The following is a 16,886-nucleotide window of genomic DNA, read 5'->3' on the forward strand; positions in this document are numbered from 1 at the left end:
ATGGAGCACCAGCATTACTCAAAGAGGATGGGATCCACCTGTCAGACTTGAGAGCTGACACTTTTTGGCGAATATTAAAGGGGGCATTAGGAGAAGTCTGTGAACACAGCTAGGTATGGATGTGGGGAAAGGCAGCCAAGCTAACTGCTGGCACCTCTTTGTGATGGCTGTCCAGTGCAGGTACTCCATAAGGAAGGGATACAGGGATCAAATAAAATTGATTGATAAAGGATTTAAAGCAGGGGAGGGCAAACTACAGCCCACGGGCCAGATCCGGCCCATCAGGGCTTTCAATCTGGCCCACGGGATTGCCAGCCCCGTGGCGCAGCAGGGCTAAGACAGGCTCCCTGCCTGCCCTGGTCCGCACTGCTCCCAGAAGCAGCCAGCCCCACATCCCTGCGGTCCCTGAGGGAGTGGGGGGCAGAGGGCTCCGTGCACTGCCCTAGCCTGCAGGCACTGCCCCCCGCAGCTCCCACTGGCCAGGAACAGGGAACCGCAGCCAACGGGAGCTTCAGGGGTGGTATCTGCAGGCAAGGGCAGCACACGGCAGAGCCGCCTGCCCTGCCCCACCCCATCTCCAGGAGCCACTGCCGGACATGCTGGCCACTTCCGGGAGTGGCGTGGGGCCAGGGCAGGCAGGGAGCCTGCCTTAGCCCTGCTGTGCGCCGCTGCCACTCCGGAGCCGCTCACACCCCAAACCCCTCCTGCACCCCAACCCCCTGCCCTAAGCCCCCTAACCCCCTGCCTTGAGCCCCCGCCACAGCCCTCCTGCACCCCAACCCCCTGCCCTGAGCCCCTTCCTGCACCCCGCACTCCAACCCCCTGCCCTAAGCCCCCTAACCCCCTGCCTTGAGCCCCTGCCACCCCCCTCCTGCACCCCAGCCCCCTGCCCTGAGCCTTCTCCTGCACCCCGAACCCCTCCTGCACCCCGAGCCCCCTCATGTACCCTGCATCCCTCCTGTACCCCAACCCCTTGCCCTGAGTCCCTTTCTGCACACCACACCCCTCCCACACTCCGCACTCCCTCCCACACCCCAACTCCCTGCCCCAGCCCTACATTCATGGCCCTGCATACAATTTCCCCACCCAGATGTGGCCCTCAGGCCAAAACGTTTGCCCACCCTGATTTAAAGGAAGTAATTAAACCACATCCAGTGTCTCCTGTCCTTCTAGCATAGCCAGACAACATCCAATTGTTTGGGTTTTTTGTGATATCTTACATTCTGTGACAAACTGAGGAACAACTAAGCAGTATCTCTAGATAGTCTGAAGATTTTTTTAACAAGCATTATTTTATTTAAATATTTTTAGTTATTGGTTCAAGTAACTTCTGTAAATGTGTGTATAACTATAACAGGAAGTGCTTTGCTGAAAGGTTTTGGAACTTCCTGTCACAATTTTATAGAGGAGTGTTTCTCCTTAATTTTTGAAAATGTCAATTCAGGTAGACTTATATTAATATATCTGGTCTTTCAGCCTAGTGCAATCCCGGCCTCTGATTGCTGATCCTATGCCTGGATAGTAATAATATACACCAACCTTTTCAAGCTGGTTTAGGGCCTGATTTTGCAGGGGATTGAATGCCCTAGGCATTGTCTACATTGCAGCTGGGAGGCATGATTCCCAGCACAAGTAGACAGACTCACCTGCATCCAAGCCCGCCCAACCTCCTGGGTCCGAGCTTGAGCGGCCAGTGCTGCAACGTCCACACTGCTAATTTTAGTGTGTTAGCTCAAGCTGAGTTAGTGCGAGTTTTTCTACCTGTGCTGGGAATCTCACCTCTCAAATGCAGTGTAGACAAACCGCACTGAGTTCTGGGCTTCAATTTGTTAAGAAAGAGTTTTTCCATATCATGTTTTTTCAAAGGCAGAAGGGGGAGGGGTTCTGCCCTTTTTTAAAAACAAACAAAAACATTTGCATGGAAACTGGAACTTCGTTTTATGCATTCATCTCCTCCAAATGCTTACTTCCCACTTGCAATAATAATTCTATATTTGTTTATGACATCACAATCATCCCTGTAACAAATAAACTCTGACAAAAATAATGGATTATGATTTTAGGTAGGGAAGAAGTAGGCAGAGCAAATTAAGAAACAAGTATCTTGTTTTTGTCACAAAATACAGAATATTCAGGGTAGAAAAATACAGAAAATATGGACAGAAACACAGCTTGGCCAAAAAAGTGGCGTGGGTATTTCTTTGAAAAAAAAAGAAAAAGAAAAAAGAAAAATACCGTAGATGGCCTGGTAACATAGCAGCATGACACTGCACTGCGATATGGGATTTTTAGGTTTATAAAGAACCTTTGGATTGCTTCTTTAATGGTCAGTGAAAAACAGGCATGTCATGAGATGAAACACTTTTTCCTCTGTGATAGGAAATTGACCAACTGTTTAAGTAAACAAATGCCTAATTTGGAAAGCTTTCTACTTAGGAAGCAAGTGTTATGGTACTTATAGCAGTCATTATGGGTGGAAGCGATGCATGATACTGAGCAGGGAAGTTAAGGATGCTCCACATTTTGCAGGATTGGGCCAAAATTGTGGATAATAAATAGCCCCAAAATACTGACTGAATTGTGTGGAAGTAAGAAACAAAAAACAGCCAGCAAAAAACAGGGGGTAAAAATTAAATATGAAGAACTTGTATTTGTTTTCTTATTTCTTTATTTCCACTTTTTCCTTTAATTGTTCCTTTTCCTTCAGTTAGTTAATTGCCCTCAAAGCAATTCAATAATTAACTCAATTCACACTAGTTCAGAGCTAAGGATCATAAATCTGTTTGCAAACTGACACATATGGCTTGCAGGACACTCCATAAACAAGACAAGTGTATTATTGCTTTGGAAAAGGCAGCTGTTAGTCAAGCAGATTCACCACACAAAACCATTCAAGCAAATCTGATATCTAAAGCAAAATGAAAATGGGGCTTTTCTAACAGCTTAATGAAGTATTTCTGCGAGACTGTCACTGAGTCTTGTTTGGTTTGGTCAGCTGCTCCAATGGCTGCTCAGCAAAAGATTTTTTGTTTTTGTTTTGAAACGTGAGTACACACATATATTTATATATCTAGATTTTAAAAGACAAAAAGACACCTATCCAAGGTACTAGGCGCCCTATCACCTTCATTATTTACACAATATAATTGAATCCCAGTAGCACTGGAATAATCATTCCAACTAGAACTCAGCCAGCCAGATATGTACAAAAACCCTTTTCCACCCTTTATTGTTATGGGAAGCATACCCTTAGCCATTTCCAAACATTCTATCAAACAGATGTCCTTTACAGTATCTAGGCGATTTTGGACCAAGTTCCAGAGTCTGGAGCCCTCACAGAGAACACACTGTCAGCTGCCCTCTTTCTTTTATAATGAGAGAAGCCAAGTTCAGGAACTCCTGCTGTCTGCAGTTTGGTAGTATGACTCAGGGAAAGAAACAATCCATCAAATAGGCCAGTCCCAAGATGTATATAACCTGTAAAGCCATATATAACACCTCAAACTCCACCCAAAGATTAAAAGACAGCCAATATAGATCCCAGAACACTGACGTCATATGCTCCCTGCCAGATGTCCCATTCAATAAGCAAGCCACAGCATTCTCCACTAGCTTCAGTCTCTGGATGGTTTTTAGGTGTACCCCATTGAAAAGTGCTCTGCAATTGCATAATAGGGAGGTAACAAAAGTATGGATATCAGTAGCAAGGTCTGCATCCAAAAGGAGAATTCGCAATCTCCTAGCCAGATAAATATGGTAAAAAGCTGACTGGGTTACTTCTGTTATATGATCGTCAAACAACAGTTGGGGGGCCTAAATTGTGAATCCTAGTAACTAACGGCACACATACTTCCTCAATAAAAAGAACTGATATTACCTCTGGCATTTCCACACACCTTTAAAAATTAAAATAATTTATATATTTTTAAAGAAAACCCTATTTTATAGTCATTTTATAGCAATAAACCACTTTTATTTCAATTTTTAGTGTAAGTTACCCTGAAACAGGAAAAAGTACAATGGAACTCTGATTATCTGATCTAACTGGGCCCAGGACCAGATCAGATCAACAAAAATTCAGGTAATCAGGAGAATGGGCTGGACTCTGTCTGTTAGCCCCCCAAGGGCGGCGGGGCTGACAGCCCAAGCCCCGTCACCCGGTTGGGTTAATACGGAGAGCCAGATAATGGAGGCCTGGATAAATGGCATTTTATTGTATTCTAATTATTCACATCTTCTATTAAGCAAAAGTTTGTCATATCGAGATTCTGAAACCTGATTAAAATAATTTTTTAAATAAATCAGTTAAAATTCTCAGAATAAGTTTGATTTCATCCACACAACTTTATCATCTATTAAATTATACATCAATTTGAAATCAAGATGATTTTTAAACAATAAGTTAATTAAGAGCTTAATGTACTTGCCCTTAGTCCATATACCAACTTTTGTGGTTTCACAATCAGGTTTCATTATGTTCAAAAATGTTTCTTTCTTACCTGTTGCTGCATGAAAGACTCACCCAAACAAAAGGGGAAACTGATAACCCATGAAAGATTATGAAATTGACTATTCTCAAAATGTTGAGAAACACATAAAGCAAACAAACTAAAACAGATAATTTTTTCTTTCATTTCTCAGTTATAATAATCGTAGATATAATTTATCAGAGCAGTGGATAAAATATTTTCACACACACATGCATATAGATTTTTAAGTTGATGGTATTTTTATGGCCCTGATCCAATTTCTATTAAAGTCAGAGGAAAGACTACTATCAAATTCAATGGTATTGGATCAAGTTCTTAAAGAAACACAAATGGTATTTTACTATATACACCTCTACCCCGATATAACGCTGTCCTCGGGAGCCAAAAAATCTTACTGTGTTATAGGTGAAACCGCGTTATATCGAACTTGCTTTGATCCGCCCGAGTGCGCAGCCCCCCCCCGACCCCCCGGAGCGCTGCTTTACCACGTTATATCCAAATTCATGTTATATCGGGTCGCGTTATATCGGGGTAGAGGTGTATCTCCATTTATTTCTAGCATATCTGCTTTATTTCTTATGTGCTGGATGTAAAGCAAAGCAACATAACAGGTTCCCTTTAATATCAGTTCCCTGCATACCCTCAGAAATATCAACTGCATTCACAGGAAGAAAAAGGTGTGTGTGTGTGTGTATATATACACACACATGCATACACAAATAAAATTATAAGCATCTGCAAATATTTCCATTCCAAAAAGTATAATGATAAAGGGGTAAAACCTGATCTCTGCACTAAGCCGCAGGCTTTCTACTGGGTGCTGGGGAGACAAGTTTCTGACACACATTCATAGATTGCAGAACACCAGCAGGGCTGCTCAGTGACTACTAATGTAATCAGAGGACTGCAATGGCATTCTGTCTGTCCATCTAAGGTACTTATCACTATGTCATACAAGAACTTCCAGCCCACAACCCTTTTCTCCAGTTTTATTCAGTGAATTCACATAGTGGTGGGGCAACTGGGCATACTCGTCCTGCTTCTCCACCAGCCTGCCTCTGCCAATAAAATCCCCTCTATAGTGGCACAGAGAAAGATGCCATGCAACAGAGTTCTGTAGGATGATGGAGAACAGCTATTCTTTGTGGTGACTCTCTAGGGCTAGTCAGAAAGCTCTCCAAGTTGTACATCTGTCATCCAATGAAACTAAAAGACAGCATGTTTAAAACAAATAAGAGGAAGTATTTCTTCACACAACACTCAGTCAACATGTGAAATTCATTGCTGGGGATGTTGTGAAGTCCAAAAATATAACTGGATTAAAAAAGAATTAAGTTCATGGAGGATAGGTGCATCAATGGCAATGACTCAAGATAGTCAAAGATGCAACCCCATGCTTCAGGTGTCCCTAAACCTCCAACTGCTGGAAGCTGGAACTGGACAACAGGATGGATCACTTGAAACTGCCTTGCTCTGTTCTTTCCCCCTGAAGCATCTGGCACTGGCTACTGTCAGAGACAGGACACTGGGCTAGATGGACCATTGGTCTGAACCAGTATGGCCGTTCTTATGTTCTTATCTATTTAAGACTGTGCAGAAACTAGTGTACATATACCAATGGACAATAAAAGACTTGGCCAGTTCAGATTAAGGGGAAATAGTAGTAAGTAGTGGCAAACAGCGCCCCTGAATGTCCCCTCTAGCTATAGAAATGAATAAAGGTTTATGGATAAATGAAATTGCAACTAAAAATGCAAATTCAGAGAAAAACAGTACCAAATCATAACTATATTTTGAAATATGGTCTCTGAAGTTAATAGAAAATCTGTGTGCCCACTGTGCCAAAAGACTGTTAACCATGTTTAAAAGGAGAATATCTAACCCGCAATATCATTACAAAACATGCTAACCTAATGTTTGCATATTTTTAATAGTGTACAATGATAAATGTGTGTACACGCTGTATATATATTTGCCTCCTGTATTTCGTGTAGATATCTTTGATAGCCACATAAATTTGCAGCACCATGTGATAAACAGGAGTCATGTAAATATGACTGCTTAACCTGCCCTCTGAACCCTAATCCATCACCACCAGGAATTAACATTCCAAACCTCTAAGCAGCTTTCAAACAGGGAATCACATGCTCCTCCCCAAAGACAAAATTTCCTGCCAAAACCACACTTGTCTGAGACACATGATGGGTAACATTCAACTTTGGACCAATGACATGCAAGATTCAATAGCTCACAAACTACAAGAGGTAAAACCAGATATTTTTGTACCACCAGAATAAGAGTTCTCACTTCCCAGTGGTATGCAGCATTTTTTCAAGCTCTAGTAGGTCATGAGGTATTAAATCTTCATTCAAGTTGAGAGCTTTCACTGCTAAGCCAAGCTGGTCACCTGCCATATTTACTATTCTTTCTACACATTGAGATGGTTTGTTCCTGCAACCTCAATAAGGATTCTTTAAAATTCAGCCAGGGCCTAGGGTGCTGCGATTTGGGGGGTGGCGACCGCGGCGGTTTTTTGGCAGCAGGACCTTCCGCCGCCTCTGTGGGGGGACGGCATTTTGGGGCGGGTCCTTCCGCCGCCTAGGGCAGCGCTCCTGAATACAGCCAGCTCTCCTAGACTCCTTTCCCCCTCATGTTATTCTCCAGGGGATCCTGTCCATCAGTTCCCTGAAGGCGTCAAAGTCTGCTTTTCTGAAGTCCAGAGTCCGTATTTTGCTGCTCTCCTTTCTTCCTTGTGTCAGGATCCTGAACTCGACCATCTCATGGTCACTGCCTCCCAGGTTCCCATCCACTTTTGCTTCCCCTACTAATTCTTCCCTGTTTGTGAGCAGCGGGTCGAGAAGAGCTCTGCCCCTAATTGGTTTCTCCAGCACTTGCACCAGGAAATTGTCCCCTACAATTTCCAAAAACTTCCTGGATTGTCTGTGCACTGCTGTATTGCTCTCCCCGTAGATATCAGGATGATTGAAGTCCCCCATGAGAACCAGAGCCTGTGATCTAGTAACTTCTGTTAGTTGCCGGAAGAAAGCCTCGTCCACCTCATCCCACTGGTCTGGTGGTCTATAGCAGATTCCCACCACGACATCACTCTTGTTGCTCATACTTCTAAATTTAATCCAGAGACTCTCCGGTTTTTCTGCAGTTTCATACTGGACCTCTGAGCAGTCATACTCCTCTCTTACATGCAATGCAACTCCCCCACCTTTTCTGCCCTGCCTGTCCTTCCTGAACAGTTTATACCCATCCATGACAGTACTCCAGTCATATGAGTTATCCCACCAAGTCTCTGTTATTCCAATCACTTGACTGTGCCAGGACTTTCAGTTCTCCCAGCTTTGTTGTTTTTAGGGCTTTGCTTCAAACAGAAAAAATGTTCACGCACTTAGAGAATTTTGGATGTGTGCAGTATATAAATAAAATAAGTTTGCAAGCATGAGACTATAAAAAATGGTACAAATAAATTTTGTCATAAGGACACCAGATTAAGAACTAGACTAAGATCACCAGCACAGTGCACCCAAGAGCCAAAATACAACCACAACTTCCAATGACTATTAAACTAAATGGAAGAGGCAACCTATTTCAATACAGAAATAAAACCCCCTCTGACCGCATACCCCTAGTTGTCACCTACCACCCAACGCTGGAACCCATACAGGGTAGCATCAAACAAATACAAATCCTCCTTGATGGTGACTCCATCCTGAAATATCCTTTCCTGAACCCTTCTTCTGTCCTTTGAACAACCGCCCAACCGCTCCAAGTTCATCATCAGAAGGAAGCTGCCCACAGACCAGGACAAACCAACTCAAAGTGGCACCAGACCCTGCCAGAACAACAGATACAAAACCTGCAGACATATCTCCACTAGGGATGTAAAATATTAAAATATTAAAATGGTTAACCGGTAAGCATTAGTCTTACCATTAACCCACCCTAACCATTAACCCTCAGCCCCAGGCCAGCCCCCCGGGCCGCAGCAGCCCCAGCCCCGGGCCAGCCGACCCCAGCCCCAGCCCCATGGGCTGGCCGGAGTGGCCCCAGCCCCGCAGGCCGGGTCGGCCCACCGTCCAGAGCAGCCCCAGCCCCGGGCCAGCCGACCCCAGCCCCAGCCCCATGGGCTGGCCGGAGCGGCCCCAAACCCGCAGGCCGGGTCGGCCCGCTGTGCAGAGCAGACCCTGACTCGAGCCCCAGCCCAGAGTGGCCCCAGCCTCGCAGACCGGCAGAGCGGCCCCAGGCCCTTTCCCTTTAATCAGTTAAACAATAACTGTTTAAACAATATTTACATCCCTAATCTCCACTGCTACAATGATCAACATTCCCCACAATACATCTTTCAAAATCCATGGGTCCTACACATGCCTATCACAACATATGGTATACCTCAGCCAGTGCACTAAATGCCCCAACAGCAACTATGTTGGTGAAAGCAGACAATCACTACGCTCTCAAATGAACTCACACATGAAAATGATAAAAGACAAAAACACCACATCACCCGTTAGTGAACACTTTTCATAAAGCAATCACTCTATATTGGACGGTAGTAGAAAGAGAGAGCCTGAAACATGAGGCCTGGTATAAGAGGCCTGGTACAAGGCCTGAAGCCCGAACTAAAATAGTGTCAAGCCTTGTAGATATAAAGCAAAGTTAGCAAAACTCAGGTTGTGAGTAGAAGTCAGGCCCTGTTACAAAAGATGCCTGCTTTCAAGTTCACAGAACTTGGCAAGAACTGGGATGGCATTGCAAAAAAACACACATTCCTAAGACGTGCTAGGCACAGGACACTCACACAAACACATTCCAGAAGGGTGGTACTGTGACAGATTTTTGTTAACAATTTGCCTGAGGCGTCAGGTGATTAGGCTGAGGCCACAGGATTTTTAGGGAGGAGATGACGAAACACATTAAGTGTTTAAGTTTTAAAGCTTTATTAATAAAATAATAAAATAATAGCGGAGAGTGATGGGTACTTTTTATGTTACTTAGAGGAAGGAAGAAAGCGTTAATGCCCCAAGCCCTAACCCACTTTTATACTTACACACATTTTACCTGAGGCTGGCCAAGCTTGGGCGTAAGGTAAGAAGAAGAGGGGGAAGGGTGGACGGGAGTTTTGTTTTGGGCCCAGGCCGTTTGAGGTTTGCTGCTGATTTTTGAATTGCTTTAGCTTTTAAGAGGGTTTTTAAGTTTAGGGGTTTTTTGGGGTGTTTTGTTTTACGACCTTTGTTTTTGGTGTTTTTTGTACAAGTTAAAACCGGCTTTTTGTGGGTTTTTTTAACTTTTTTAAAACACACTGGCTAGATTTTGTTGGGTTTTTTTGGGGTGGGGGGTTGTGCTGGCCTTTTGTGACAGTACCAGAACCCCCTGATACAAGGTTATAGTGTAAAAACACTCCCCGAAGATGATACAAGGATACACTAACCCCCTCTTAAAAATAAGGTTACGATGACAGGGTGATGGTTGAACCAACATGTACAAGGTAAAGGGTGGTAACTAACCACCTAAATACATCAAGGGGCAATATGTAACTTGTTTGTATTGGTGTATAAAAGAAGGGTCACAGAGAGTGTGTCTTTGGCCAGCCAAGTAGGGAATGGAAAGTCCCACCATTCACTGAGCTGCATTCAGTGCAACAGGCATGCATGTGCTAGTATAACTGTAAACACTGATCCGGGGAACTAGGACCATGCTTCGTTGACAGTAAACCTGCCCAGGTGCCTTCGCTACTAAACCAAGTCTTGTGGTCTGACTGAGAAGTTCAATCAGAGTCTTCTGTATGGGTTATCTGGCCAGAGCCAGTGCAGCACACAGAGAGAACACACACGCAGCTAAAGACTTACTACACTGACCTATCAGTCCTCATCCTCAAAGGAAACCTGTACAACACTTTCAAAAGATGAGCCTGGGAGTTTAAATTTATAACTTTGCTACATACCAAAAATCATGGACTGAAGAGAGACACTGGATTTGTGGCTTATTACAACAACCCATTAGAACTAGCCCCAGCTATTTCCCCCAACCCTTTCCTTTCTTCCTATGACTGGAGGGGTGTTAAAAGGCCACTTCACCTTGAATGGTCCCTTGAAATATGTGTTAACTACTTATGCTAAACAATCTGTTCCATCTTGTATTTAGCTGTGACACTCTGAGGAAGGCTATGTCTACACTACCACTAATGTTGGTATAACTTACGTTGCTTGTAACAGAGTGCTAGGCAAGAACAGCTGGGCCCGCACTCTGGTCATGGCAGCTCCACTCAAACAATGCAGAATAGAGCTGGTTAAACAGAGCTGTGCCTAATTGGTTGGGGAAGTAGAGCTGGAAGGTTAATTAAGCCATTAAGCAGAGGCTATAAATAGGCACAAGAAGGAAGTAGAAGGGGGGGAAAGCAGATAGCAGGAGAAGGAGAGAATTTGCTCTTCCCTGCTTCTTGCAGGAGCTGGGGGGGGGCTGGGATGGTTGGAGCAGAGCCGTATATGGTATGAAGGGGTGGGAACCCACATTGTGAACAAACTACTCAAGGTGTTTGACCAGCACAAAGGTCTCTGAGCGGTTTGTGGACCAGAGCAGAGGCAGGAGCCAGGAGACCCTGTTACATTGCTCAGGGATGTGAATAAACCACCCCTCTGAGCAACATAAGCTTCACTGACAGAAGCACCAGTGTGGTCAGCATTATGTCAGCGGGAGAACGTCTCCCACCAACATAGCTGCTGCTGTTCGTTGAGGGTGGGTTAATTAAGTCGATGGGAGAGCTCTACCATCGTCTTAGAGCGGCTACACTAGATAGCTCCCAGCAGCGCAGCTACATCAGTGCAGCAGCACTGCTGAAAGATCTCTAGTATAGCCATAGCCTAAGGCTATGTCGACACTAGCACTTTTGTCAATAAAACTTTTGTTGGTCAGGGCATGGGGGGAAAAAAACCACACACACACACACACACACCCCTGAGCGACATAAATTTCTCCGACAGAAGCACCGGTGTGGACAGTACTATGGCCTTGGCTACACTTGCAGATGTACAGCGCTGTGAGTTAAACCTGACTTCGTGCAGCTGAGTAGGGAAAGCGCTGCAGTCTGTCCACACTGACAGCTGCCCAGCGCACTGTCGTGGCCACATTTGCGGCAATTGCAGCGCTATTGGGAGCGGTGCATTATGGGCAGCTATCCCACAGAGCACCTCTTCCCATTCTGGCGCCGTGGGTTGTGGGAAGGGGGCATGGGTGCGGGGCATTCTGGGTTCTGTCCCAACGCCCCGTGATGCGTCGCTTCGCATCCCAGAAATCCCTTTGTTTCCGTCCACCTTTGGCGCCATCTTTCAACGGTTTCTGTGCAGCGCGATCTGTCTGCGGGAAATGGAATCCGAACTGCTGAAGCGTATGCTGACGAGTCTCGCCAGCACGTCACGTTTGGCTGTCGAACTATTCCTTAAGATCCAAAGTGACAGTGAGAGTGAGGGTGAGGAGTCCGACGATGCTATCGAGCCGCGTAACGCGTACGACACGAAATTGCTTGTGGCATTCGCGGACATGCTCAGCACCGTGGAACGCCGCTTTTGGGCTCGGGAAACAAGCACCGAGTGGTGGGATCACATCGTCATGGAAGTCTGGGATGACAAGCAGTGGCTGCAGAACTTTCGGATGAGAAAAGCCACTTTCATGGGACTGTGTGAGGAGCTTGCCCCCACCCTGCGGCACAAGGACACGAGATTGAGAGCTGCCCTGCCAGTGGAGAAGCGGGTGGCTATTGCAATCTGGAAGCTGGCAACTCCAGACAGCTACCGGTCGGTCGCAAACCAGTTTGGAGTGGGAAAGTCGACCGCTGGAATCGTGTTGATGCAAGTTTGCAAGGCCATTAATCACATCCTACTCAGAAGAACTGTGACTCTGGGTAACGTGCAGGAAATAGTGGATGGCTTTGCACTAATGGGGTTCCCTAACTGTGGAGGGGCAATAGATGGGACGCACATTCCTATTCTGGCACCACCCCACCTAGGATCCGAGTACGTAAATCAGAAGGGGTATTTCTCTATGGTTCTCAAGGCGCTTGTGGATCACCGTGGGCGTTTCATTGACATTAACACAGGCTGGCCCGGAAAGGTGCATGACGCAAGCATCTTTCGGAACACGTGGCTGTTCAGGAAGATGCAGGCCAGGACTTTTTTCCCCAGAGTGGAAGATCACGGTAGGGGAAGTTGAAATGCCCATTGTGATCCTTGGAGATCCCGCTTACCCGTTAATGCCATGGCTCATGAAACCCTACACAGGGAGCCTTGACAGCAGCAAGGAACGGTTCAACTACAGGCTGAGCCGGTGCCAAATGACTGTGGAGTGTGCCTTTGGCCGTTTAAAGGGCCGCTGGCGATCTCTGTATGGGAAGCTGGACTTGGCCGAAAACAGCATCCCCGCGGTTATATCCGCGTGCTGTGCCCTCCATAATATTTGTGAAGGGAAGGGTGAAAGCTTCACTCAGGCATGGACCTCCGAGGTTCAACACCTGGAGGCTGAATTTGCACAGCCAGAGAGCAGGGCTATTACAGGGGCCCAGCGCGGGGCTGCAAGGATTAGGGATGCCTTGAGGGAGCAATTTGAGGCTGAAAACCAGCAGTAATATCTGGTGCCCTGCACGGGAGTGAAGTGCAGTAGTTCCAATCTTTAGGAATCAGTGTCTGCTTAGCAGACAAGCAGACTTGCAGTGCCTGCTTACTTCCTGGGCTAAGGAGTCTTTTACTTTATGCAATAATAAAGAATGTTTTCAAACCCAAAAAATCCATTTATTGAAAAGAAAAAAAATTTATTTATTGAAAAGAAACAAAGGGGTGGAGTGGGGAACAGTACAATCACAGATTCGCATATGTCCTGTCTGGTGTGCTGTGCAGTGAGTGCTGCACTTCAGGACAGCTATACTGCATGGTGATGGGGGTTGAGTGCAGAGGGTAAGGGTAGTGGTTTTCAGGGCTGGGTGGTGAAGATACTGGTGTTGGAGGCAGCGGGTGGCGTGAAGAACACGGAAGTTGGGGAAAGTGGGTTGGAGGTGACAGTGGGGCACAACGGAAAGAGTTTTGGGACAAGGGCTGTAGGGGGGGTGGCGTTTGCGTTTGCGGTACTGCTCCTCTTTCTGCATGGCTACCAGCTCCTGGATAGCATCTGCTTGGCGCTCCAGGATGCTTATGAGCCTATCAGTGCTTTGCTGCCGGTGCGTGGTGCTTTGCCGCCGGTGCGTGGTGCTTTGCCGCCGGTGCACTACGTTTTCCTGGCGGATTCTGCTTTCTCTCTCCCTCCAGTCCTGTGCTTTCTCATTCTCTTTAATAGATTGCCACATCACTTCTTGCAGCATGTCTTCTTTGCTTTTTCACGGTCTCTTCCTGAGTCTTTGCAGTCTCTGAGCAGGCGATAAGAGGGACGGCTGAGGTCTCAAGGTTGATGCAGCTGTATAGGCAAAATGCAACATTTAACAGAGGCAGCATTGTTTATACCAGACAGAGTAATGATTCTCCCCACACTTAAGGAGTAGAAAACACACACGGTCTACACAATAGCATAATTTTCCCGTCCGAAACAGAGCACACATCCCACAGGAGCCTCAAAATGGTGAGTAAGGGGGACTGACTGTTTCAGGGCTGCACTGTCCTCTGGGTTTCTGTGCCTTGGGGAGAGCCAACAGCTTCAGGGAGCACCTACACTGAACACTGTCCCAACATTTTCCACAGGAGTTCGTCCTGGACAATATCTCGCTGCTGAGGGTGACCTGGGAAGCAAGGGAGGGTCTTCTACTGCAATGCGGCTTCCGCCCTGGCCCATATGCAGCTTGCCTGTGTGCAGCAATGGTCCCCCCGCCCCTCGCGGCACAGTGGCGCGGACACATTAGCTTGGCTGGGACAAGGACCACGGTGGCTCTCCCGATAAACCTGCGCAAGCGCATTGCACACGTTCTGGATGAGACATTCGAGGAGATTACCGAGGCCGATTACCGCGATGTGATAAACCACATCAATGCACTATTCCGCATCTAGGCATGCATGCCTAACACTCCTCTCCCAAAGAGCCCGCATCGAAAAAATTCCTTCCCGAAAAAAAAACCCGCTTACCGGGAACCTGCTCTTCTGTTTGTCCTCCACCAAGTACCGGCTGCTGCGACTGGCTACCTTCCTCCTGGCTCGAGAAGAGCTCCTGGCTGCATGGCTCCAGGGATTCCGGGGTGTCTCCATCAGGCCCACCACCATCACTCCCGTTTTCCTCCTCCTCTTCCTCCTCACCACCCCCCGCCCCACACCGGCTCTGAAGTGTCCATGGTGGTGCTCGGAGTGGAGGTGGGGTTAACCCCAAGTATCGCATCCAGCTCTTTGTAGAATTGGCAGGTCGCGGGGGGAGCACCCGAGCGGCCGTTTGCGTCGTGGGCTTTGCGGTAGGCACTCCACAGCTCCTTCACTTTAATCCTGCACTGCAGGGCGTCCCGGTCTTGGCCCCTTTCCATCATGTCCTTTGATACCTTCCCGAAGGTATCGTAATTCCTACGGCTGGAGCGCAGCTGGGACTGTACAGCTTCCTCCCCGCAAACACTGATGAGGTCCAGCAACTCGCCATTGCTCCATGCTGGGGCTCGCTTGGCGCATGGAGGCATGGTCACCTGGAAAGATTCGCTGATAGCACTCCACGCCACGCCGGGCTGAGCAAACAGGAAGGGGATTTTTAAAATTCCCGGGGAATGTAAAGGGTCGGTCACATGGTTGGTTACCTGAGGCCAGGGCAGTAGAGTTTGAACTGATGACCAGAGTGGCTAGAACAGGCATTGTGGGATACTGCCGAATAATTCTGGAGGCCATTCACAGCGCATTGGGCGTCCACACTGGCGCTGCAGCGGCAGTGCAATACTTGCTATTCCTCTCGGAGAGGTGGAGTACATGCAGCGCTGCAACCACGGAGATACAGCACTGCAAATGCCTTGCCAGTGTGGACGGGGAGTGAGTTACAGAGCTGGGAGAGCCTTTACAGCGCTGTAACTCGCAAGTGTAGCCAAGGCCTATGTCAATAGGAGAGCTTCTCCCACCAACATAGCTACCGCCGCTCGTTGGAGGTGGATTAATTATGCCAATGGGAAAGCTCTCTCCCGTCAGCATAGAGCAGCTACACAGGACACCTTACAGTGGCGCAGCTGCAGCAGTACAGCTGTGACACTCTAAGGTCTGTAGTGTAGACATAGCCTAAGTTTCCCAGACCTGAAGAAGAGCTCTGTGTAAGCTCCAAAGCTTGTCTCTCTCACCATCAGAAGTTGGTCCAATAAAAGATATTACCTCACCCACCTTGTCTCTCTAATATCCTGGGACTGACCATTACAACAACACTGCGTACAAACTAAATGGAAGTAATTTTACAGCAATTTGAAAGTATAGCATAAATATCCAGTTTAAAATATTTCTTTGTTCCCAAAAATTAGCCTTAAAATTAAACTAAACACCCATTTTAAAAAATTGTGTACCTTTTCTAATGCAGATTAACTCATGTACGCCACAGGTTCGTTCTCCACCTATTTGGGAAAAATAACATTAGAAAATAGTAAATAGATATTATGAAATGTATTCTAATATTTAATGAGGTTTACAAACTGCAAAAAAGATAAAGGGGAAAACTGAGTGTCACTTAATGAGGACATTACAAAAAAATAAAACAAGTTCCTTTTTTCAGAGGATATTATATGTAAATAGAAAATATGAAAATTCAAACAGTTCTTTGGTATTACCATTCTACTAAATATGCAATTATTCATGCATTGGATTCAATGTATTAGACTGAATATTAAATTATCCCTAAACTTTTCATGTGGAATTTACACGTTGAAATCTGTGAGCTGAAGTCACCCCAAACTTTTTCCTAACTATAACCCAAGTCCTCTAGTTCTGAAAAGTTGGTGAGCCAGTTGATCTGCAAATGAAGTTTCAGAAAGCCAAAGTTTTAGAACATCATGTTGACATTCTGTTGCAATGTCTAATTGATAAGTTGTACAAAACAGGTTTTATCTCCTCAGGAAAAAACCCAGAGGTTATTTGTGTCATTCCCATCACCCCAGGTTTTATCAGCTTTTTCCATTTGGTGAGGGTTTTTTTTAAACTTATGTTACTTTAAAGTACTTACATGGGCATAACATATATTTAAAAGCTTTCTGTTACTAGAAAAATTAGGCTGCAATTTCAGACTGTGAATGAAAACTTTAACTATTCTAAAATGTTCAAAGGGAAGCAATGAAAACATTGAAACTTGTCTAGTGTCTAGAAGCCTAAAGAAAAAGAATGGCATGTCGTCATTGGTGATTAGAGAGAAAGGCTTGGTTATTGGGTGAACTAAACGGTCATTAAGTATTAAAAAAAGGGGTGGGTGGGTGGGTGG

At 46.0% G+C, this 16,886-nt stretch overlaps 1 protein-coding gene across 1 annotated transcript in view; it reads right to left on the bottom strand.

Annotated features, from left to right (window-relative positions):
- The window catches only part of SYT14 (synaptotagmin 14), a 180,706-nt gene that overhangs the window by 149,479 nt on the left and 14,341 nt on the right, over window positions 1-16,886 (bottom strand). Inside the window, exon 2 of the mRNA XM_026652572.2 lies at window positions 15,982-16,029. Within this exon, the coding sequence (XP_026508357.1) occupies window positions 15,982-16,029 (48 nt within the window). The remainder of the gene's footprint in view (window positions 1-15,981; window positions 16,030-16,886) is intronic.

The sequence above is a fragment of the Terrapene carolina genome, unplaced genomic scaffold, assembly GCF_002925995.2.
Source record: "Terrapene carolina triunguis isolate 2854851 unplaced genomic scaffold, T_m_triunguis-2.0 Scaffold120, whole genome shotgun sequence".
In the NCBI taxonomy this organism is placed as follows: domain Eukaryota; kingdom Metazoa; phylum Chordata; order Testudines; family Emydidae; genus Terrapene; species Terrapene triunguis.